General features: G+C 32.1%; 1 protein-coding gene and 1 long non-coding RNA gene across 2 annotated transcripts in view; both read left to right on the top strand.

Annotated features, from left to right (window-relative positions):
• LOC126739996 (GMP reductase 1-like) overlaps positions 1–26,181 on the top strand; it is a 72,292-nt gene that overhangs the window by 23,190 nt on the left and 22,921 nt on the right. The window contains exon 2 of the mRNA XM_050445843.1: positions 16,795–16,914. Within this exon, the coding sequence (XP_050301800.1) occupies positions 16,795–16,914 (120 nt within the window). The remainder of the gene's footprint in view (positions 1–16,794; positions 16,915–26,181) is intronic.
• On the top strand, positions 17,540–19,385 carry LOC126739998 (uncharacterized). The gene is made up of 2 exons (XR_007661760.1): positions 17,540–18,142; positions 18,196–19,385. It is a non-coding gene; the product is annotated as an uncharacterized LOC126739998 (long non-coding RNA).

Here is a 26,181-nt window from a genome sequence, read left to right on the forward strand (position 1 = left end):
GACACCGCCACCCATTAGTCTTCTTAAGCTTTATGCAAAGTTTACTTTATCGATAAATAAATTTCTTTTCCTTTCTTCTTATTATTATTATTATTATTATTATTATGATTTTCAGTCAAAGTGGCTCGCACTTTCTCAGAGGGGAACATTCACTCATCCCAAATACTCGGAGTATCAAAAGGAATGAGCTCTGTGAGGGCCCCTACCATGTTATTGAGCCCGTGGTGGCGATCAATGGTGTTGGTTCCCAGAAATTTTTTTACAATTCGGGCTCTATTTAACAGCACCACTTTCTGTAGTTCTCTTTATATATTATGTTGATTGAGAGCTAGTTCTTCAATGCTTCTTTCCACGTTCTTTGTATGAGTCCTGTAGTCGACATTATAATTGGTATCGTTCTAACAATATTTATTTGCCATTGTCTCTGTAGCCGTACTTCTAGTTCGCTTTACTTTGAACTTTTTTCTGCGTGCTTTTGATCTAAATTGTTAGTATTGGGAATAGCCACTTCGGTAAGAGATGTTATCTTATATGTTGTTCAACCACTTAAACTAAGTCAGGTCTGTTACTATTTAGAGTTTTATCAGTGAAAATAGTAAAATAGTACGATCCCAATAAAACCTTAAGTTTGCATCTGTTTTGCTAAATATTTTTGAAAATTGTTCGCTCACAGATACTAAATTAGAAAAGTATGTATTTGGTAACACTTGCGGGTTACTGTCAAATAAGATGTTATATCTTTTCGCTAACATGGCACATTCTTTAGTATTTTCACCTCTGATAATCAGTAATTGACGTTTATGTTGTACTTATTGTTTACAGTTAAAAGCCGTTGGTTGACCAGTTTGTGGAGTTTTTTTCGAATATTGAGGATTTTTTTTCGCTGTATCAATTTTGCACTTTATTGACGCAGCTTTTTTACTTCTACTAAATTTACTTCGTTGTCCTTTTTAAATGAGGTATTTTTAAGCAATTATTCAGAGTCGTTAATTTTGCCTTGTATAGTCCAAATCGCTCTTATCGTGCGGGTGTATCGGATTATCAACGACAAACTTTTGTAGTTACGTTTCATTTCAATTTGCGCAACAACGTTTTTTAACTACAACGCGTCAGATAAACGAAACAGATATATGCAGCGTTAATGTATCAAAAGAAGATAAAATGATAAATGTCAGTGGTTCTAAAAGAATTACTTTCATAACAAACATGCCTGTCTCGTTTCGATTGAAGGATGACATTATTTGTCACAAGATAATTTAAATTTCAAATTATGGAAAAGAAAAAGCCTTTTTATGGATTTCTAAATCCTCAAGCCAAAAAAATGGTACTTAATGTTATTAATTACTTCGAGAACGAAAAAGAAAATAAGGGTTGCCTAAGAATGTACAAGAAGAAGTAGCTAAAACGCTTGGAATTAGTTTAAGAATGGTGCAAAAGGTTGTATATGAAAACAAGAACAATCTTATTCCCAAGAAGGAAAAAAACGAATAGGATTTTTAAGACAATATACACAAAATGAAAAATCAAAGTTAAGGAAAGTGGTATTCTTAGATGAAACTTGGATATTTTCAAACGGGAGTGGAATAAAATCTTGGTAAGATGAATCTGTGAAAAGCGTGAAAAGAAAAAAAGGATGTGGTCAGGGAAAACGATTTATTATTTTACATGCCGGGTCTTCAACGGGATTCATTCCAGGTGCAAGTTTAATTTTTTCTTCTAAGTCTAAAAGTATGGATTATCATGACAATATGAATTGCGAAATGTTTGAAAAATGGTTAAAGGAACAGTTAATACCGAACTTGCAAGAACCTTCCTTAATAGTATTAGATAATGCGTCGTATTATTCAAGAATTTTGAATAAACAACCAATGGAAGTTGGAGAAAAAGCGAAATTTATGAATGGTTACTAAAAGAAAATCAGAATCCCTTGCCATATATGCTAAAATCCGAACTTCTTTCAATTGCAAAATCGCTGAAAAGGCCAAAAATATATGCTGTTGACGAAATAGTACGTGAATATGGCAATGAAATTTTAAGATTGCCACCATACCATTGTCAGTTTAATGCCATAGAGCTTATATGGGCAGGGTCAAAATCTTATTATGAGAAGCATGTGGGTGCTGGGCTTAGATCTGACCAGGTTGAAGCTGTTTAGAATGAGGCATTGAATCACACCACAAAGGAGTATTGGCGGAAATCACACAGAAAACATTATTAAAACCTGGTGGAAGAGAGAAAAAGTACTCGATATCCAAGTTGAACCATTAATCATTGCTTCATTTGAAGAAGATTCGGAAAATGACGAAGAGTTTTCCGACTCTGTTAGTGATAATGATAGTTATAATTAGTTTCTTTTTTTAATCAAATTTGTTACTTCATTTTTACACATTCACTTGAATCTTCTGTCTTCGGCTTCTTCCTTTTACACTTTGTTTCCTGCTTGGAAATAAGAATGTTCTTGTTTTCATATACAACATTTTGCACCATTCTTAAACTAATTCCAAGCGTTTTAGCTACTTCTTCTTGTACCGGGTGTACAACTAAGAGAGGTCGCCGGCCATATCTCAGTAACTAGTCATCCCACAGTACAGGGAAAAAAATATTTCTTATAAAAGCGGTAAAGAGAAATCGTTAGAAATTATTTATAAGTTCGTACGATGACCGCTAGGGGGCGCAATACAACATTGAAATAGAAAAAATTGGTTTTATTGACAATACTCTAAGTGAATCCTAGAGAAGAATGGTGCCATTTTAAAGCATGATAAATTCTAAACATTTTTTATTTCAAACTTCTTTTTCTAATCTGTCAAATAATAGGTGGGGGAAGGGTTGAATATTTATATCTAAAATTCTTGATAACTTTGGATTGGTCTAACGAATTTCAACGAGCTTACTTTTGTTTTCAAGAATAATTATCAGGTTTTTATGTGGTATAATTACTTAGTCGTTTTAGTTGTTTTGTTGAGCGCTAGAGGGCGGTTTGTGTTAACGATATAATTTTTTTTACTTAAGCTAAAAGAGCATGAAAAAACATAAAAACTGGCGCAAACCGCAACTCGATATCTTATTTTATTCCGAAATTATTAATTAAACTGTTTTTGAGCAATAAAAATAAAACTCCAGAACTCAAATTTTTGTAATAAATAAATTGTTTGATATTTTTAATGGTGTCTTAGATGCTCAAACTGTTTTCCTTCATTTTCAATACACAATCGAAGTCGTTGCGTCGTTGACAGAACCGCTGTCTGGTTTTATGCTGTGGGTAAGGCATTTATTGCATTGCGTATTTGGTTCTGCATGTCGTTGTGTGTTTTGGGTGGGGTGACAAAAACTAAATCTTTAATCCTTCCCCACAGATAAAAATCTAGAACAGTCAGATCTGGGGATCGAGCAGGCCAAGGAAAAATACTTCCTCTTCCTATCCACAAACGATATTGTCTAGTTAAGTATTGACGAACTTGAACGGCAAAATGTGCAGGGCAACCATCATGTTGGAAAATTATTTGCCCTCTTGTTTCCAAATCAACATCTTCCAGTAACCGGGAGATCATTTTGCAAATAAATTAAATACACATTTCCAGAAAGTGTTCGATGAAAAAGAAAGGACCAATAATTTTTCCGCCAATAATTTCGCAGCACACATTTACAGTCCATCTGCCTTGGTGTTGAGTCTCGCAAATCCAACAGGGATTTTGTTCTGCCCAATAATGCCAATTATGCAGGTTTACACCACCATCACTGCTAAATGATGCCTCGTCCGTCCATAATATCTTCGAGATAAATCGGGTATCTTCTCTATCCATGTTCAACAGCCAATAACAGAAATTGAGTCTGTTATCAAAGTCTTTTTCGAGAAGCGCCATATACGGGCTACAATGCGTGCATTTTGCATTAACTCAAAATACACTGCTAGCTACGTTTGGCATTTTTAAAAACTTGATGATTTCAAAATCTGTCTTCGACGTTACATTTGACATCGATCATAAACGTTTTATCATGGCCCCGAAAATATTTATCAAATTTATTTGTTTCCAAAGCTTACTATTGACTATGTGACGCAATAATGCCAGCGCGGCGACAGATTTCATTGTTCAAAAACATTTTAATTTATAATTTCGGGATAAAATAAGATATCAAGTTGCGGTTTACGCCAGTTTTTATGTTTTTTCATGCTCTTTTAGCTTAAGTAAAAAAAGTTATATCGTTGTATTTAATATTTTCCAGAAAATCACTGAAAAAGTACAAATTAAAACAAACCGCCCTCTAGCGCTCAACAAAACAACTAAAATGGCTAAGTAATTATACCACATAAAAGCCTGATAATTATCCTTTAAAACAAAAGTAAGCTCGTTGAAATTCGTTAGACCAATCCAAAGTTATCAAGAGTTTTAGATATATTATATTTAGGTTTCTCTTTGCCGCTTTTATTAAAAATATTTTTTTCTCTAAGCTGTTCGATGAGTAGTTACTCATATATGGCCGGCGACCTCTCTTAGTTGTACACCCGGTACATTCTAAGCAATCCCTTATTTTCTTTTTCGTTATTAAAATAATTAGTTTTCTTTTTGCATTTCGTTTATTATTTAGGTATGATTAAAAAGTACAATTTTTTTTTTAAACAAAGCTAAGTAAATAAATTGGTGAATGTGCTGGGAGACAGATATGCCCGGCGCATTCTCCATTTTTTTAATGGTTAGTTTCAATCTTTTTTTGCCTTGTAATGTGTAAATAAATTAATATTCATGAGAAAACGACATTTTAAAGAACTGTCGTAGCTCCCCTCGTATTTATCTTTTTAAAAAAAGCTAAGTAAATAAATTGGTAAATGCCCTGGGAGATAGAATTGTTTTTTTTTTATCTTTTTTTGACTTTTAACCGATATAAAAAAAAAGATAACACAACTTTTTTAATTTTCTGTGCATCAACGTATAGATTGGGTCGAACGATAAATAATAAATCATAAAATTAAAATGTCATTTTAAAAGTGAGATTGTAACATGAACTTGCCTTTAAACAAAGAAAGTAGTTTTCTGATCTCTGACTGCACTGCATCACACACAATACAAATTAATTGTTTGTCATTATACCAAAATGTATAGTTTCCCAATAATTATTACAAAAAAACACAATCACACATAAACAAAGAAGAATAATCGTTAAAAATTAGGGTCATGCTAAATCGTATACTAATTTCTTTAAAATTTAGGTAATAACCATTTTTAAATGAAATATGTACAATTTTAATGAAAGGCTAGGGAGGCATTTTTACTCTCATAAAAAAATATAAAATTCTTAGATTTAGATATTATTGCGTAAAGAAAAATTGTTATTGAGAATTCCGTCTATTTCGGACAATTTTTCAAAAAAGGAAATTAAATATTATGTCTGGCAACTTAGCAGAATATCGGGGATTCTAGGCATATACCGATGAGGCATATACCCAACGCGCTTTATACTTATGGGCTTTTTCACGTCATGAAAGGAAATAACCAACGTATGTTTTACATGTCGAATCTCGGATACGTAGTATTCCGCAGACATTTTTACGGCGTTAAAGGCATCACGTCAGTTAATAATTATGATCTAAGGTGTATACGCGGCTTTAATATGTCACATGACGGCGTTCAATGTATTGTCAAACTCTCAAGGAAATAACATTTTGGCAGCCACTGATTTTTCAATTTGATTCATATTACGTGGTGACCTTTGAACCCGCACGATAAGAGCGAAGGCGACTATAGCACTTCGCACAGAAGTCGTCGCTTTTTCATTGATCTTCTGTTTTTTAAGTTTGTTTTTCAAGAATTTATTTCATAGACTTAGCTTTTCTAGTTGTGTAGCAACTGCCGTTTGAGCACCGAATACGATGTTTCTAAATGCATTTTTTGCCATCTTGGTTTCGGTTGCCTGCAATATTCTTAATTTCCTAGAGTTCCCTGTTGTAACTATATTAATATAATTATATTCTACAAGGTGTCTACTATAAAAACTGCCAAACTTTAAAAGGTGATTAAACAAGTCATTTGCAACAAAAAAGTCGTATAACATTTTTTCGAAAAGTTGTTAGTTCTTCTGGTATTTAACATTTTTTGATTTTATCAAATTTCTTAATTTTTTTTTTTCATATAAACAAGAATATCTCCGTTATTCTTACCACCACATAAAATTTAGATATACCATCTGAAAGAAAATTAAATTTCCTATAAGACGGGTATATTTAAATTTTTGAGTAATTTTTTATACCGAGTCTTATCAGAAGTTAAATGTAACATTTGGGAAATGTGCAAAATTAGTGGTATCTTCTTCGTTGTCGTTTTTCTAAAATTTGATAAATAGGGACATGTTTTTTTTTTAGCAAAAACTACTGCATTTAATATGTTTTCTAATGATATACTTACTTTTGTGATAGCTATTTGTTTTCACAGCAAAATCATGGGCAAAAGAAAGAAAAGCACAAAAATTGAAAATTTTCAAATTTTATATTTCTTGATCTTTTGAGCACCAATGCGGTAAGTACTTGTAGATCTATCTTCCCTAACACAACAACTCTACAAATTTCTATTAGAGAAGCCGTAAACAAATAACATATCGCGATATTCATTCTATAAGAAAAAAGGCAGGTTTTCCTTCTTTTGTAAATGGCAATGAATCCGCAAAAGAAGGAAATTCACAAACCATGTATTACTTGATTTTAAAACAAAAGCATAGATATTTACAATTTGACAAGAACTGTCATTAAGTTTTCACTTCGACTTAAAGTAGTTAAATCAGTAATTTGATTTAAACGTGCTTAAAAAAATAATGCCTAGTTTCACAGACATTGAATTTTGGGACATCTTATTTATTTACGGTGTCGCAAATGGAAACTCACGAGAGGCAGCAAGGGAGTATGCGCTTCGTTTTCCTAATAGACGGCAACCCCATAGAAGTACATTTGCAGAAGTGTTCAGACGCTGTGGGGAAACTGGAGACAAGAACCTGCGATTATGAGAGCTGTTACAGAAGATAGATCTTAGATCTCTGAGATTACCAAATTTTAGAAAAACGACAAGGAAGAAGATACCACTAATTTTGCACATTTCCCAATTGTTACATTTAACTTCTGAGAACACCCGGTATAAAAAAATTACTTAAAAACTTAAATATACCCATCTTATAGCAAATTTAATTCTCTTTCAGATGGTATATCTATATTCTATGTGGTGGTAAGAATAATGGAGATATTCTTGTTTATATGAAAAAAACAAAGAAATTTCATAAAATCAAAAAATGTTAAATACCAGAAGAACTAACAACTTTTAGAAAAAATGTTACGACTTTTTTGTTGCAAACGACTTGTATAATCACCTCTTAAAGTTTGGCGGTTTTTATAGTAGACACCCTGTATACTAACGTAATTATATTAATTAAAGTATTCTTAAATTCTTTATTTGCGCTTAGACTGTCTTCTAAAGCTTGCCTCTGCACCTGTTTTTCCTTAACGACTCTCTCATGCAATTTGGAGTGTTTTTTGTATTTGGGACTTTGATGTTGCATTAGAGCATTGATTTGAACGGTAAGGTTTTTTCTTTTATTCGTCTAATGCAATCCCCTTCTCATTTCCATCAGAGTCATGCGTCTCAGCATGACTTTCACAAGAAACAAAGGCCCTTCTGTGTTTGTTGATAATGCTTTGTTTCAGTTTAAGCTCTGGCTCCAATTTTATATTTTTTTCATTTAAAGCCTTTATATCTTCTGTGTGTTTGCCCTTCAAAGTAAGTGTTTCTGTCGCCTTGTTGTTGAGTTCTGTCTGTAATTTAATAACCATTTGCCTAATTACCGTTATGTCCTCCATGTTGACTACATCTGGCACCAAATCGGCGTAGATTTTTCAGTCTATTTAATGTCGCCGATATTGACTACACTCTTCTTATGATCAATATAGTTCCTATGTTGTATTGTTTTACAGACAACACAGTAATAACCGATTAGGTCTCTACCCTCACTACAATACTTAAATTGCCCAATGTCTTATTGTTTATCCATTTGTACTAATAAAACCCTTAGATTCACAATAAGTGTATCTATATCGCAGTAAACTCAAAATTATTTTTTTATAATTGTACAGAAATTATACAGAGTTCTCAGAGAATGATCTGACAAAAAACATAAAGTTAAAGTCGGAAGAGTCTCTGCACAGAGAATGATCCACAGAAATACAAATGCTTAGCATAGCAAGTTATAATCTTAACAATCCAAAACTACTGATAAGGGAATGGAATTTTGCTATTTTTTATATTGGGTATTGTTTTCACTTGGAATTACGTGGTGGCCAAAACAAAAATCGTTTTTAAAAACAATTTTATTTATTACAGAATAAGCGACTACTAAGGTTACAAGACAACTGACTCGGATAAGCTAAAGCACACATATTTATAGGCTTTTATTAAGAAGCTGAATAAGCAAAGTATAAAAATAATTAAATACTAAATAGACATTTTAAAGTGCTAAATAGATATGTTAGAGGGATGTAACTTCTCCATCCTAAAATAAAAGCATACCCTTTAGGGTGTGGTTTTTCATAACCAATAAGCTAAAATATATAAAATAATATAAATCAATAAAATATAGTTATACAATTATTTCGTCATGATCGGGAATGTTACGTTGTATAATTATGCGTTTTCTTAAAAACAACGAGTATAGCCATTTTCCTAAAAAGATGATAATTAACAATATTATTATTATATACAATAAAATTGTCCAAAAACTAGTTGAACGAAAATTTACTGGATTCTTGATATCTTCAAGGCGTTTTCTTTCTTGTTGAAGTTCTATGGAGATCTTCTTTGTTTCTTCCAGGTTTATGGAATTAAGGTCCAAAGTGAAAGGGTTGGATATCTTCTTGTCATCGTGGAAATGGAAGCTCATATTTAGTCTTGGCAGGGAGACGTCGTCATAATTGAGTTTGCTTGGTTTGTAAGTCCTCAGGATGAATGATTTGATTTGAACAACAAATTCATTGGTGGCTTCAACCAAGTAGGATCCATGAAGTGGAACATTATCTTTTGAATTGGGACATGAAACAGGAACGATGAGTTGTTCAGGAATGGTCAGCAACCATTTTCCATCCATAATCTTCTTGACTTAGACATCGTGGACTTTGATACGAAAGGGGCGACATGTTGTAGCATTTTGTTGGTATTTGATTAACTGGACAGCACAAGGAGGGTCCTTGTCGATATAAGCTGTATGTGTATATTTACATAAATATTCATTACTTTGTAATTCTGTACACAATTGATCCATGTAGGAAAATTTACTATCGCTAAGTGCAAGGAAGGGTTTTTGTGGTAGATTTAGGTAGAATTGTTTTTCTTGGTCTTCGGGAATTGGTAAAGGATATAATTGATAATAGTGATATACATCCGATTCAACCAATGGCAATTCCAGTATGAAAGTTATGATTCCATTTTTTGAGTAAGATTTGATCTCAATTATTTTTTCAAAATTAAGAATATTTTCAATGTTAGCTTCTAATGGCAATTTATCAATAGTCAATTGATTTTTAAATAACTGTATTTCTTTAATTAATTCAATTGGATCGATTATAGAATTATGCAAGGTGTTTGACTTAGCGAATGATATGGCTACTTCTGTTTTTTCTAATACATCGTAAATAGCTTGATACATCATGGATATTTGATTAATCATCAAGTGTAATCCGAGATACTGATTACTATTTGTTTGGTTAAGAGCTACTTCTTTTATTGTCGCTTCTAATTGTAGAATTCGGCTTTTAAGAATATATTGATTAGCAGAAATATTTGATATAATACTTTGAAATTGATTAATTGATTTTTCTAATAATGTTACTTGATTTTTTGAAGCTTCTTTTAACTTATTTTGATTTTCTTGTAATTGACTAATTAGATTATCATATCTTTCTGTGTCATCGCTATCCAAATTTCCTGTAATGACTTTTATAAGTGAACCAAGAGGATTAAAAATACCTCGCTTTTGTTTCCTACTAAAATTAATAGGGTTTATTTGCTTAATGCTGTTTATGATTCTTTTCTCATAGACAAAAAGGGGTAGTAATGTATTTTCATATTCTCTTATGTACAAAGGTTCAGTTTTTAGGGTGTTAATTAGTGAATTAGCTATCCCTTTAGAATATAAAATTCTTCTATAATTGGGTTTAAATTTTGTATTTGAATTAATGACCAATGGTTTGTAATTATTTTGGCTGTACCTAATTTATAGGGTAGCATTCCCGGGTTTCCGTTTAATTCGTGAAATTTTATTCTTGTTGCGTTGATGTAGATGATCCATCTGCAACAATGGGTATTATTTTAGTTTCGTTAAGATGTACAATTTCTTTTTTGTTATTATTAGGATTTTGTATTTCAATTTTGTTATTTTCTAAAATTTTAGTTAAAATAAAAGGACCTTTAAATTTAGGATTAAGTTTTCCTAAACGTTTTTCTTGTGTTTTTTATAGATATAACATCCTATTTGTAATTCTTCGGGTTTTTTATTGTGATTGTGTTTGGCAATTGTTTTTTCTTTTAATTTAATTGTATCTTCTTTTACTTTATTATATAAAGCGTCAGTTTTAGTTCTGTGCGAATGTATATATTCCGCGTAAATTGTTGCAGGCATTAATTTCATGGGATCTTGTGAGTCTGTATGTCCTAATACAAGTTCGTAGGGAGTAAAATGCGTACTTGAATGTATAGTACTATTATACGCGATAATTGCATAAGGCATTAATTGTACAATTTCTTCGTTGGGATCTTTTTCTTTTAGAAGTCTTATATGTTCTATTAAAGTAGAATTTAAACGTTCAACGGGACTATTAGATTCATGATGATGGGGAGTTATGAAATGTATTTTAATATTATGTGAAGTTAAAAGTTCTTTAACGGTCTCATTTTTAAACTCAGTACCATTATCTGAAACGATTAATTTCGGAATACCGTAAAAAGAAAAGTATTGTACGAGAGTTTGTACTACTGAGATAGCAGTTCCAAAATATGGTAGTGCTTGTCCATATTTAGAAAATTTATCGATTATTACTAGAAATTTTTCTTTTCCAATAAGAAGGGTATCAATATGAATTATTTCGAAAGGTTTCGAGGGTGTTTCCGTTAGTATTAAAGGAACATTAGGAGGTCTCCTATTATATTTTGCTCGTTGGCAAATTTCACAATTGTTAATATAATTGGTTATATCAGTTTTCATAGATTGCCAGTAATAATTTAATTTAATTCGAGTAAGTGTTTCTTGAATACCACGATGGTTAGTTTTACCTTCGTGTGAGAATTGAATTATTTGATTTCTTTCTTCAGGTTGAACATTAATTAATTTGGTGCATTCCATTAATTTACATTCATTAAAATGATTACTTAATACTTCTTGGAATAAGGGTCTTAAATCTTTTGATATAAAATACACGTAAGTAGTTTTATTAGTTAGGTATTCCTTAAAGAATTTGATTATTGCTTGAATTTTAGCTGGGATAGTAATATAGAAAATTCTTTTATTTTCAAAAGTTTCAGTTTTGCATTCTATAAACTCTTCATAGGGTGATTTCTTTACAATAAATTTAATATTTTTATTGCTTATTATTTCGTCTAAAAGAGGTATGTCTTTAAGGGTTTCATTAACATTCGTGCTGTGTACTGTATTGTAAATTTCAGAAGGAATTAGTCTTATGTTTTGTAAAATTTTAATTTTTTCGTTTCCTTTTGAGGTTGAGGGTCGTTCTAAACTATCTAGGGTTTTAGCTACGTCATCAGGTGGTAATTCATTGGGGTTAAAATTGTCAAGACTAAAGTTTTCTAAAAATTGGTCAATGTCATCGACTATGTCACCGGGATTATTTTGTAAGGAGTTAGTTTCTAAAGCATTAAGTTGAATTCTTGATAAAGCGTCCGCGTTGGTATTTTGTTTTCCGCTTTTGTAAATAATTTCGTAATCGTACTCTTCTAGCTTTAATCTCCATCGCATTAATTTTGAATTGGGTTCTTTTAGATTAAACAACCAAACAAGGGGTCTGTGATCAGTAAAAATTGTAAATTTCCTACCATAAAGATATGGTCTAAAATACTTACATGCCCAAATAATAGCAAGAAGTTCTTTTTCAATTGTCGAATATTTTTGTTCAGTTTCATTGAGCGTTCTTGAGGCATAAGCTACAGGGTGATCATTAGGTGGAAGGTCTTGTGATAAAACTGCACCGATTGCAATATTAGATGCATCAGTGGTTAGGACAAAAGATTTATTAAAGTCAGGATATTTAAGTATTGGAGCATTAATTAAAAGATTTTTTAAATGATTAAAAGATTGTACAAATGGTGGTGTATGAGTTAGTTTAGCGTTCTTTTTAAGACATAATGTCATTGGTTTCGATATTTTCGCGAAATCTTTTATAAAGCGCCTATAATAACCGGCTAATCCTAAAAATGACTTGATTTCTTTCTGAGTCTTAGGAATCGGGAAATTTTTAACTGCGATTATTTTGTCTTGATTGGGCTTAACACCATCTTTTGTTATTAAATGACCTAAATAATTAACTTCGGTATGTAAAAATTCTGATTTATCAAGCTGGATTTTTAAATTTGCATTTCTAAATCTTTGAAAATTTGATTTTAGTCTTTGTATGTGTTCTTGTAGGGAAGTGCTAAAAATTATTACGTCATCAAGATATACACAACAGGTTTCATTTTGTAATCCTCTTAAAATATTATTCATAACGCGTTGAAAGGTAGCGGGTGCGTTCTTTAGTCCAAAAGGCATTCTTTTGAATTGAAAATGGCCCGTGTCTGTTGAAAAAGCTGTTTTATGAACGTCATCAGGATGCATCTCTATTTGATGGAATCCGTTGGCTAGGTCGTAGCGTAACGTAGTAAAATATTGAGCTTTACCTAGTTTATCTAAAATGTCATTAATGTTAGGAAGTGGGAATTTGTCGTCAATTGTTTTTAGATTTAATTTCCTATAATCAATAACTATGCGCCATTTTTTCTTTCCACTAGAATCAACTTTTTTAGGAACTATCCAAATAGGACTAGAATATGGAGAATTAGAATGTTCAATGATGCCATTTTTTAACAATTTTTCCATTTGAGTCTTAACTTCTTTTTTATGGATATGAGGGTAACGATAACTTTTAGTAAATATTGGTGAATTATCTGTTAATTTAATGTTATGTTTTATTTGGTTTGTGAAAGTCAAAGGAACATCTTCTGAATAGAATATGTCTCTAAATTCATAACATAAATTTCGAATAGCATTATATTCTTCTTTATTGCAGTGATTTAACCTTAAATTTTTTAAATTAGAGTTTAATTTGTTATCTAGATTTTTGTCAAATCCTATATCTGTTTCTATTTTTTCAATAAAATTGTTTTCTAATTCGTTAACAAGGTCAATATCAAAGGGCTTTAAAATTTCTAATTTAAGACTTACTTCGCTGGAATTCGTTATCATTGTTGTTGCATAATAATTTTCTATGGTAACCAGAGCTTCAGGCATTTCAGCACCATTAAAGTTTTTATAATTAAGTATGCCAATGCCGTTTCTTATTTTTACGGGTAGTTGAACCTTTTGTGTCATACGAGGCTCTAAAATGATGTGTTTGCATTTAAAGTCTGGTGGGTTAAATGAGTGCAAGGTTGAGCTTACGTTTGGAATATTATTGTTTGGATTTTTTGTTAAATTTAAAGGAGAACAATAATTACTCATAGGGTTTTTTTTTTATTGATAAATCAATGGGATTATTCGGAATGTCAAATTGTAGGGGTAAAATTACATTTGGTGTTTCAAGGGTTGAGTTTTTAAAATTTATTATGGCGTTTACATCCATAAAGAAATCTATTCCTAATAGGCCGTCGAATTTTTCAGAGAAATCGAATAAATAAAAGGAATGATTTTTATTTATTTTAAAACAAGGGAAAATTGGTATGTCAATTACTTTGTTATGAATTGAAGTACCATGGGCTGTTCTTACAGTAAAATATTCGTTAAAAATGTGATTGGGATATACGTTATAAGCAATAGAAGGTTTAATAAAAGATTTGCCGCTTCCAGTATCCAATAAAAATCTAGCATTTAATTCTGGAATATAAAGAATCGGTAAATTTGTTGCTGTATAGGTATTTAAATATATTACGTCACATCTTCTGTATTCTGGATTATTTGAAAATTTCTAGAATCATCTTGTTCATCTGAAGGGGAAATTTTTTGATCTTCATTTTCTTTTCCAGAAAATTTTTCGTAGTAATATTGGTTATAGTCAAAGTTAGGGTCGTAATTTTCTAAGAGATTTTCCTCTAAATTATTCGCAGAAGAATAATTATTTTCGTCAGAATAATCAATCGATTCTAAATTATTATTAAATATTTGTTGAGGTTTTTGTACAGATCTTAGTCTCGAGTTTGAAGAGGATGTATCCATTGGTTCTGGATAATTATTTTGCGTATTTTGTCTGGCATTAAAAGTTTGATTATTAAATCGATTTTGATTTAGGTTAGGATTATATGGTCTAAATTGGGAAGAATTATTAAATCGGTTTTGATTAAAATTAGGGTTATGTTGTCTAAACTGGGAAGAATAAGTTTGGGGTTGATTAAATCGTTGGGTATTATATTAATTAGGTTGATAATTATTATGAATTCTTTGCAAATTATCAAATCTATTCAAGGCATTACTATAACTTATAGGAAAAATTACAGGTTTTTGATTGTTAGGTTTTTGATGATTGGTCCGTTGGTTAGAGTTACTAGAACTATTATTATTATTAGTTTGATTTGATCGATTTCTAAATTGAAGGAAATTCTCTTCCTCTCTAACAAATGAAAGGGCTTGTTCTAAAGAGTCTGGATTTTTAAGTCTAACGACCAGTTGCATGTGATAATTAAGATTGGTTATAAAAGTTTTTAAGCAAAGATCGTCATATTGGGTAATTTTTAAAAGTTTAACTTCATTAGTATTGTTGGAAATATTAATTTTTGTAAACAATAGTGATCTAGCATCTTGGATACGTTGACCAAATAAAAATAAGTTTTCGTGTTTTTCGATTTTCATGTTTATAATATCTTGGATAAGACAGTCTTCAGATCTTTGATCCGAAAAGGTTATTAATAAAACATTTTTAATTTTTTGCCAAGAATCAAGTTCAGTACGAGGAGCTATAAGATCAGCTGCTCTACCAATTAATTTACCTATGATTGTATCAAACAAACAAATATTGATCGCATTATTGGGATCTGTTCTATTTTGATGATTTTGTAAAAAATGCTCGCATGATGCTATAAATCGATTAAGAGTTTTTGAGTTACCATCATAAGGAGGAATATTATCTGCTTGGTATCGAATCAATTGATAGTTGGGTTGTGCCATTTTATCGAATTCGGGGTTTAAACTTAAATTACTAAATAAAGTGAATAGATATTCTAAATACGAATCTTCCAGATTGGAATTATAAAACGATATATATAAAAATCAAATCAGATAAATATATCAATAAAATCAATTAATAAAAGAAAATAAATTCAAAGGATCACTTACGATAGAAGTGGTAATAGTTTTAACATGGATTCTTAGCTTCTATGGAGTTCGGCGATTTTTGTCCTCTCTCCTCACCAATAGGGCTGTTGGACGATTTTGTTCCCGTCCCCTGGTCTGTGAGCTGGAGCTTGGGCTGTTCGTCTTCTGTACGTCTGGACACACGTTCGATAGGCTTTAAATCGTAGAAACGAAACGAACGAATTTTAACCACGATATACCCAAATTTTCGGTATATTTTTCGCGTGTTTTATAAATTCGATCTTGGCCTATCCTACCGACTGCGCCAATTACGTGGTGGCCAAAACAAAAATCGTTTTTAAAAACAATTTTATTTATTACAGAATAAGCGACTACTAAGGTTACAAGACAACTGACTCGGATAAGCTAAAGCACACATATTTATAGGCTTTTATTAAGAAGCTGAATAAGCAAAGTATAAAAATAATTAAATACTAAATAGACATTTTAAAGTGCTAAATAGATATTTTAGAGGGATGTAACTTTGGTTTGATTTTTATACCATTCGTTTTTTACTGATATTTTTTGGGGCAAACAGCCTTCACTCAATAAATGTTTGGACGCTGATACAAAAATTTGTTATTTGGCTATAGTAATTTTCACACTAAAATTTATAATAAACCCACTGAATTATGTAAAAAACTAGGAGCACTCTTAACTCATCATATCAGACGTGCCACGAGCCTGAGTTTTAGTTTTCTCACCACAGCCAAATATAATTATTATTTCGATTCTCTGAGTCTCAGTTGACACTTATTTGCAGCCTATGTCAAATATTCACAAACAGAGGTGTAGGTGAATAATAGAAGTGACTGTCATATAACCAGTCGTTTCTTTATTATAACCATAACTGGTTTGAAATGCTACCATTTCCAGGATTTGATAAAATAGGTTTTTAGAATATGGAATGTAATTTATCAATTACATTCATTATATATTGCAATAAAGTATTGCATAGAAATTCCAGGAAATTTCTAAAGAATACGACAATGCAAAAATATACAGGAAGTTTCATTTAAGAAAAAAAACTTCTTCTGTCACATTTTTTTACGATACCCGGCATATTTGACGATATTGATTACATTTGACGTCAAAATATGCCTAATCCAAACATAAAATCGATGAGAATTAAAAAAAAATACCTCCCCTTTAATTGAATTTTTCGCTGTGTAAAACCAAATTACGTAATTCATATTTTATTTAAAGTATTTACTTTTTTAGGTGAATCTGCACAGACACATAACCTTTAGAAATTCTAAGCAAACCTACAATGGAATACCAGTTATGGCCTCCAATATGGATACTGTTGGCACGTTCCAAATGGCGAAAGCTCTTTCAAAAGTAAGAAGCAATTAATAATATTTTATATTTTAAATTAATATTTTAAAATTATCATAAAGCCATTATTATTATGCAAGTTAATCTATTTAAACGAAAACCATTTGAATTTACGTAACAGTGGTAATAAAAACATTTATTTTATTTTATTTTCTCAATAGGCAAAAGCGTTGCACATTCAAAAGCCCGTGTCGCTGCAAATTTAATGTCGTGACGTTGTATAAAATTGTTACTTTTTGTATACGGCACTTGCAAAACATTTATCAGCGAAACTTATTGAAATCTGGGGCATTACAATCGGGCTTTTTTTATCTAATGCGAAATATTTATTCATGATTCTCAAAAAGACTTGGATGTACAGTGAGGAGGCGCAAGTTGGAACAAATTTATTTAAAATTCAGGTGTGTGTTCAAAAAAAAACGTCAATTTTTATTTTTAGATTTTTTTTGATGATGAATTCATGTATACAGGATAAATAAGCAACGACCATCAACTTCAATTTTTTTAATGGAAACATCAATTTTTTATTCTATTTTTGAATTCTGCATAGAATTTTAAGTATATTTTGTATACCATGTCTTATACCTCATACTAACATTATTAATAAATTTGCAACTATTTGGGGTCATTTGAGCATATTTAAACATTTTCAGTTTTTTCATAGTTTTTAACAGGTACATTTGATTGTTGACACCTTGTCACCATTTAATCGAATGGAAACAGCATGTATTACTTTACGTAAATGTCAGTAAGTGTCAAATTGCAAAGTTTAAAAGTATGGCGCGTTTAACTGAAAAACAAAGAATTGAAATTTTAATGAAGGTAGGATATGGCGACAAGACTCGAACACAGGCCGAATTTTGCGATCTGTTTAACAATAAGTACCCGGAGAGGCCTATATTAGACATTCGGTAATAAGCAAAATTTAAAAAAAAGGTTAGAGATTTTGGTCATGTTAGAGACAAATATGACCTGGACCGTGCCACGCTTCCAGAAAACAAACAATTAGATATTTTACTCGATTTACAAGAAAATCCACATAAATCAACTCGACAAGTTGCTGCAGATCAGTCGGTTAGTAAATCATGTGTTGTAAAATATTTGCATAAGAATAAATGGCATCGATATAAAATTCATTTAATTCAGGAGCTTATTAAAAATTATCACATCCACGGAATAGAGTTTTGCGAAATAATGATGACTAAATATAATGCAAACCCACAATTTTTAAGTAAGATTGTTTTTTCCGATGAAGCAAGTTTTTTTAAATGGTTCTGTAAATAGGTAAAATTTTCGTTATTGGGCACCAGAAAATCCACACTGGAGTATAAAAACTCACACACAATTTCCCAAGAAGTTAAACTTATGGGCAGGAATTCTGGGCACGTCAATGGATTGTATTCGATGTTCGGTGCAGAGTAGACGTGTTTTACACCGCTCCTAAATTACAGCAAATATCTACAGTTTATTGCAAGTTTTAAAAACATAACAGTTCTCCAGAGTGATAGGTTAGCAAGACAGAGTTAATTTCAGAGAAAAAAGTAAAGGTAATTAGCTGTAATTAAAATATGCCTTTAACCAAAAATCAAAAAGACGATATTAAACAGTGTATATCTGAATGTTTATACGACAAGAATTTCATAGCGACCTTGGCCACTGCAGTTGCCGAAATTATTTCGAAGTCATTCTCCGAGAAAATAGAGAAACTACAAGCGCAAGTCACCGATCTAAACACAAAATTGGAGGAAAGTCAAAATAAAGTTTCGGAGCTGCATTTAAAGGTAGACAATTTAGAACAAAATTCGAAAGCTAAGCAGCTTAGGCTCTATGGATTAAAGAAATCCAATGGTAAAAAACTAAAAGAAAAAGTCCAGCAAACCCTTGCTGTTAAATTGAAAATAGATGATTTAGATATAGATGCGTGTCATAGAATAGGACAGAAAAATCCGACTGACAGCAAACCGCGGCCGGTAAGAATGTTTTTTAACTCCGTGGCAGCCAGGCAAGAAGTTTTTAAGAAAAAAATACTTAAAGGATCCAATATGGTCGTTGCTGAAGAACTAACAAACCACAAATACCATCTGTTGCAGCTAGCTAAAGAGAAATTCGGAAAAGAAAACGCCTGGTCAAAAACTGGGAAAATTTATGTAACGAAAGATGGAAAGAGTGAAATAATAAAAACTGAGAAACAATTGGAACAATCATTGTAATTTTTTAGGGGTAAAAAGGTGAAATGCGTTAACTTAGTAAGAATTTTTGATTTTTTTTTCTTTGTCACTTTTGTTCATATCCTGTTTTTTTTTTATATATAAGCTTCTGTTTACTTTTATATACTAGATTCCTAATTTTTTGATTTCGATTTTAAAATTCGTATCAAGTTAGTAGAGTACCTATCCTACGTAGCCACAAATCTGTAACTTATATCAACCTATCGTTTTTTATTTGAGGGAAAAAAAGAAAAACACTTTTTTGTATTCTTCTCTCGTTCTTTGCATAAATACGTTACTGAAGTACTCAATTTAATTAACAAATTTAACTATTAACATGATTACATTTGCCATTTTTTGAAGAATTTCCAAGAGTTAATCGGACTTAAAAAAATTTGACTTTGTTGGTCTGAGTGAGACATGGTTGCATTGTGGTATACCGGACGATGTTATAAATGTTGATGGTTATAGATTTTTAAGATTAGATCGCAGTGCAGGCAGAGGCGGAGGTATTGGTATATTTATTACAAATTCAATTGAATTCGAGCAGCTACATTTAAATTGTTTGTTAGTACTGGAGGAGGTATGGCTTAAAATTAAACTTAAAAACAAAAACGTTATAATAGGCACTGTATACAGGCCTCCTTCAGGCTCTGTCTCAGATTTTCTGGATACCCTTGAGAATAGTTTATCACAACTTTATACAAATTGCCATGATATTATATGTGGTGGAGATATAAATATAGACCTGCTAAATATAGAGGACACAAAATCACAGAATTTCAGGAAAACAATAGAACTCTTTGATCTAAAATAAACAATTAATAGTCCAACTAGAATCTCAAATAATAGCTCAACACTAATCGATATTATTTTGGTTTCTACGCAGAAAGCCAGGCAAGATTTTTACGGTACTAATAAAGTAAATAATCTCTCTGATCATTATTTAGTATTTGGTCAGTCTTATTTTAAAAATGTAGTAAACACCTACAAATCTATAAGGTCAAGATGCTTAAGTAAAATAGATAAACAAAGCGTGCTCGATTGCCTGGCTGTATCTCCTTTAAATAATACTTATTATATAAATAATCATGTGTTGAAAGTTGATTTTTTTACTAATACAATACTTAACTTATTTGATCAATTAGCTCCCTATAAAACAATTAACTATAAACATAGAAACCAGCCATGGTGTACTTATGCTGTTCAATGTTTTATCACACACTTACTGGAGAATAATAATGGCAACGGAAAAATTTTATGGAAAACTCTCAAGAATCTTAATATTTTAAACAAAAAGTCCGGTGATACCATTCCCAACAATCTTAATAACCCGAATGAAATAAACAACTTTTTTCTTCAATTTTCTCAACTTGAACCACCAGATCCGGACTTGATTTTATTATATACTACTAGTACGGCAAAAAACTTTATTGAGCTTTTTTCTTTTAGATTGACGGATGAACAGGAAGTTTACACTGCCTTATCATCAATAAAATCAAATGCCGTTGGTCCGGATGGTCTAAACAGTGAAATGCTAAAATTATGCTGCCCTCAGATTCTAAGTATTTTAGTTAATATTTATAACTCGTGTATTCTCGTATCTAAATTTCCAGACTCCTGGAAAATTACTAGGGTTTTTCCGTTGCCAAAAACTAAAACCGAGCCCACAAACCTTTCAGAATTAAGACCCATATCCATTTTATCACCCTGCTCGAAAATATTTGAAAAAATCTTAACCGCTAGAATAATAGAACACCTGAATAAACACAATATCCTTCCCTTGAGACAATCGGGATTTAGAAAAGGCTACAGTTGCTGTACAGCACTGTTGGACGTGGTTGATTCAATAATGTCAAATATAGACTCTGGAAACTCATGTGTTTTGATATTGTTAGACTACACAAGAGCGTTTGATAAGGTAAACCACCAGGTCCTGTCTTCTTTGCTATTGCATATTGGATTTTCACAGAGTGCTGTCGATCTAATTAAAAGCTATTTATCTAATAGGGTTCAATATGTAGAAACTGATAAGGGATGTTCGGACAGAGGGTCGCTTCACTGTGGTGTTCCACAGGGCTCTGGGCTATCCCCGTTACTATTCTGCATATACACCTGTTATCTCACACATGCCCTTGAACACTGTATTGATTATAGTTTTGCTGATGATAAACAATTATTATACTCTGTCACACCTAATAGCATAGCACAAACTTAACTTAACATAAATAAAGATTTGAATCAACTAGTTCGAAACTCATAAAAACACCACTTAAAATTAAACCCTTTAAAAACTAAAATACTTGCTTTTGGAAAACAAAAAATTGGCTTCGAAAACCAACTTAAAATTAATTTAAATCATTCAGAGCTTACCTTTGAAAAAAAATCTAGGAATTTGGGGGTAATTTTAGATACAGATTTAAGATTCAGCGAACATGTATCTGCGTGTGTACAGAGGGCGTATGCAAATTTAAAGCTGTTATATCCACATAGGCGTGCGTTAAGTCAAAAACTAAAATTAACATTGTCAGATGCTCTTGTGTTAAGTCACTTTAATTATTGTGATGCATTGTATGGTCCATGCGTAACCAAACAGGATAGGGACAGGATACAGCGAGTTCAGAGGTCGTGTTTGCGGTTTGCATTTGGCATAAGGAAGTTTGAGCCAGTAATTCACAAACTCAAAACTTGCAATTGGTTGGATATGGAAAATCGCCGTACATTTCACTCCGCTGTCTTATTCCACAGAATTATGTTTAATTAAATTATATTTAATAAAAGTCCACCATATTTGTACAACAAAATAAAGTTTAGAACAGATGTTCACAACTTAAACCTAAGGTATAGGGGCTTAATATCTCCTCCTTTCCATAAGACTGCCTTGTTTGCAAGATCTTTCTCTTATAATGTTTACCTATTATACAATCATATTCCTCTCGAAATGAAAATACTCACGCCAACAAAATCCAAATATCTATATAAAAATAACTTGCTAAGTCTAACACACCACTAAGTCTTGTTGTTTTTTATTTATCTTTTTTTTTTCATACGGTATAGTGTGCTTGTGTTTTGGGTAGGTACAAACGTCTACTATAAGTATAAGAACTAGGAACTATTAGAATGTTTTAGGTAAAAACAGTGTTGTAATTTACTTGTGTTGAAATTATAAAACTACATACTACTTATGATTTGCTATTGTGCTAACATTGAATCTATATATTAATTTAATATTCTTTGTTGTTAGTTACATTTACAAAATTTTTACGGAGTTTATTCAAAATCAGTTTTACTGCCTTAAACTCCATTTTGCAGTAATACATTTATCATGTATGAAGAATGTATACCAATAATGCATTGTAAACTTGTACTATTACTGGCAAATAAATTTATTTATTATTATTATTATTATTAATTGTGGCTCATTTAGAGTTGCTTCAAAAATAGATAGTACCTAGCAGTGGCGGCTCCTTCTTAGGGTCAATTGGTCAATGACCCCTCTAAAATAATCTCATAAAAATACCAATTTTATTAAAAATATCTTTTATCTAAAACTTCACTGTGAATTATAAAATTCTCTAAGCAGTCTGAATTGGCAAAACAAATATAATAGCAAAACAACTAAATATATTACTAACGTCGCGCCTCGCGCTCATCACACAAGCCCGTGGCTGGGCCGTATTTTAGATTGTCCCTATACTATACAGTTCTTATGGCTTATGGAGAAATGCATGTAAAATAGAACAAAGAGGGCAGATTCGCATTTCGTGAGCGGGAGTGAGAGTCACCTTTTAGTCCTATATTGCTAACGTAGTCGAAGGCCCGACTGGACGGCCCTCCAGGTACCACAGCACAACATTTAACTAATGTAATATTGGAAGAACTTCAATTATTAAAAATGCACACTTTATTCACTGCTATGCCCATCAACTTAATCGTATCCTGCAAAAAGCGGCGAGTCAACATAAACCGATAAAAATATTTTTTGCAAATTTACACGCATTTTCATCCTTTTCGGCCGATCTCCAAAACGTACGATAGTTCTGGATTTGTCACGAAACGCGGTCCGTTTATGAAATAATTTAAAATTGTTTAGAACTTTCTACATTGTTTTTCTGATGGAGACCAATAATTTTAGGAGAATACTGATAGTCAAACTAAGTAAGAATTGAAATTCTAAAAGATTGAAACTAGAAGGATTTTCAATAATATAACCTCAAATGCTCCAGGGAGTTCTCAAACAAGATGAACATCATCTACTAAGAAAGTTGTAGGTAAGAAAGTATCCTGTACTTCATATATAGTACATGGACCATTTGGAAACGATCTCCTAGATGGTCGACGTACTCATTAAGGTCTTCAGCATTGTCGAGTTTCCTAGTAGTATCCAAAGGTAAACAAAGTTCATCACCACGAGCTTTTATCGGGCTTTTTACATTACAATTCTCAAACAGTGCGATTACATCTTTCAACCATTCCATCAGACTATAGGTGTAAGGGGGTTGTACGGGTCTTATTAATTCCTAGCAACTAGTATACTTAATGGAATACTTGTAACTCTAAATTTCTTCCTTGGTCTGAATGTAACTCTCTGGCGCTACCAAATCGGTATATCCAGTTCTGGAACAGCACTTCAGCCACTGTCGTTGCTTGTTGGCTGGGAATGGGTTAAACCTTGAGCCACTTATAAAAGTAGGCCATAGCAGCAAGAGCATATCGATTTCCGGAGCTGTTAGTAGGAAAAGGTCCTGCTACGTCTATGGCAATTCGTTCAAAGGGTGCACCAACAAGATACTGCATGATTTGCCCTCTGATCCAGGTTTTTGGCCCCTTGGTTAATGAACACTGCTCACACTAATGACACCAACTTTAATTAATCTTCATGACTGTTATACCCTATTTCAGAAGTGTGTAGAGCAATAAAACCTCATTAGGTATGCAAAAGTGGTACCTGGTGATCCACCAATATTTTATGCCACTACCTTAGTTGGGTATTAGTTTCAATGTAAAATTCTTTCTTTTCGTTGATTGCAGGTAGTGCCACCCGGTTTTGGGTCAATTTATGAGTTTTTGCCCATTGTTACCCACTGATAAACATTGAAAACGGTTCGCCAAAGGCGTGCAACTGGGACTTGTTTTTTACCTTATAATTAATGTACTTAAATGCTATTTTATTTTAGAAAGTTACTTTTGTTTAAATGGAATAATATATTTTTTTCACAAATTTATTGAACATAATATGTAGAGTAAAACAGTTGAAAATGTCACTTTTGGATCTGGCACTTTTTGAGCAGTGTATAACAATTTTAAATTATAATAGATTGTAGTCTTCTTCGTCATCTGACGAACTGTCATCACCTCTTGACATTATAATTAAAGGATCGACTGTCTGATCGATGAGGTTGTCAAGATCCCACATTTTGTCCTCTTGCTTAATTACATGCTGGACTGCTTTTCGCCAATTCTCTGGTGTCGCTTCCGTAATGGCTTGATCAAACAGTAGCTTAACATCTTTCATTTTAAAAGTCGTGTTTTGTCTTGCTACAAATCCTTTTACCTGCGCCCATATCAGTTCTATAGGATTTAGTTCGCAATGATATGGCGGTAAGCGCAGTACAGTTATATTATATTTTTCGGCTATATCTTCCACGGCGTATTTCATGAAACGAGTTTTGTGTAAGTTTGCTATTGCCAGCAGTTCTTTTTTTATCAAATTTGCTTCAAACGCAATACCTTTTGCAGTCAGCCAATCGATAATTTCTTGCTTTCTCCAACTTGAAGTTGGCGTCTTCTCTATTCGCCGTGAATGATAGCTTGCGTTATCCATAACCACCACCGAATTAGCCGGAAGAAATTTTATCATTTCACCAAAATAGTCCTCGAAAACGTCTGAGTTCATGTCTTCATGGTAATCTCCTGTGCGAGTCGACTCAAAGGTTAGCAGACCTTCTTTTAAAAATCCCTCTTCGCTTCCAATATGTGTGATTATAAGTCTTTTTCCTTTTCCCGAAGGTACTTTAATACCCGTAGACAGGCCTTCTATGAAAGCTTGGCGAGCACTGGTTATATTTTTGTCTTGCCACATTTTTTGGACTATATAACCTTCGTTAATCCACGTCTCATCAAGATAAAAAACTTTCTTTTGCTCCCTGCGGTACTGCTTGATACTTCTCAAGTATTGTCGTCTCCAACAAACAATTTCGTCGCTCTCCAGTAAAAGTGCTTTGCGGTTATGCTTTTCCCAGGCAAAATCCATATTTTTTAAAGTTTTCCATAAAAGTTTTCTACTTATCAACGGAATACTGTCATCTCGGCCAAGCTCCATTAAAATTTTGTCTAGGGTGGGTATTTCCTTTTCAAAATAAAAAGAGTGAACTTTTCTTCGAATTATACATTTAGCATTTTCATCAAGGACTTTTGTAGGTCGTCCTGGCTTTTGCTTGGGAGATTCCACTTGACCTGCTACTTTTCTTTCCCGCAACAATTTGAAAATGGTGGACTTTCCAATTCCATTCATTCGAGAACATTTTTCAACAATTTCTTGCCCAGTAAAACTAGGGTAATCGTGTTTTATGCAATCATGTACATTTAAAATAATAACTTTTTCACTCAGCGATAGTGGAGAATTTTTAGTACATCTTTTCGTTGGACTGAATACCTCCATTTTTTAAATATTGGGATAATAATATTGTGATTACACTACAGCGTAGCAGTGACTACTAACGTTTAAAATATGATTTAAAAGTATTTATAGTCTGTATATATTACCTGACCCCATTTTTGCATGTTACAAAGCGTTAAAAGATAGGTACCTATACAAAAGGATTAAAAGTATTTATTTAGTATTTAATCTCTTTCAAAATAAAGGCATTTAATCCGTGAAAATTAAATTCATAAATATTATAAGTACCTGCGCCTATGAACTACCACGAAATGTAGCCAAACAGAACGGAATTCCCCAGTTTATTGCTCTATACACTTCTGAAATAGAGTATAAGCCAGTAAAACCTTTCTTTCACTTTTGTCAAGGTTCTACTAACTCCAAGATGTCCTCCGTAAAAACCGC

This window comes from Anthonomus grandis, chromosome 8 (genome assembly GCF_022605725.1).
Source record: "Anthonomus grandis grandis chromosome 8, icAntGran1.3, whole genome shotgun sequence".
In the NCBI taxonomy this organism is placed as follows: domain Eukaryota; kingdom Metazoa; phylum Arthropoda; class Insecta; order Coleoptera; family Curculionidae; genus Anthonomus; species Anthonomus grandis.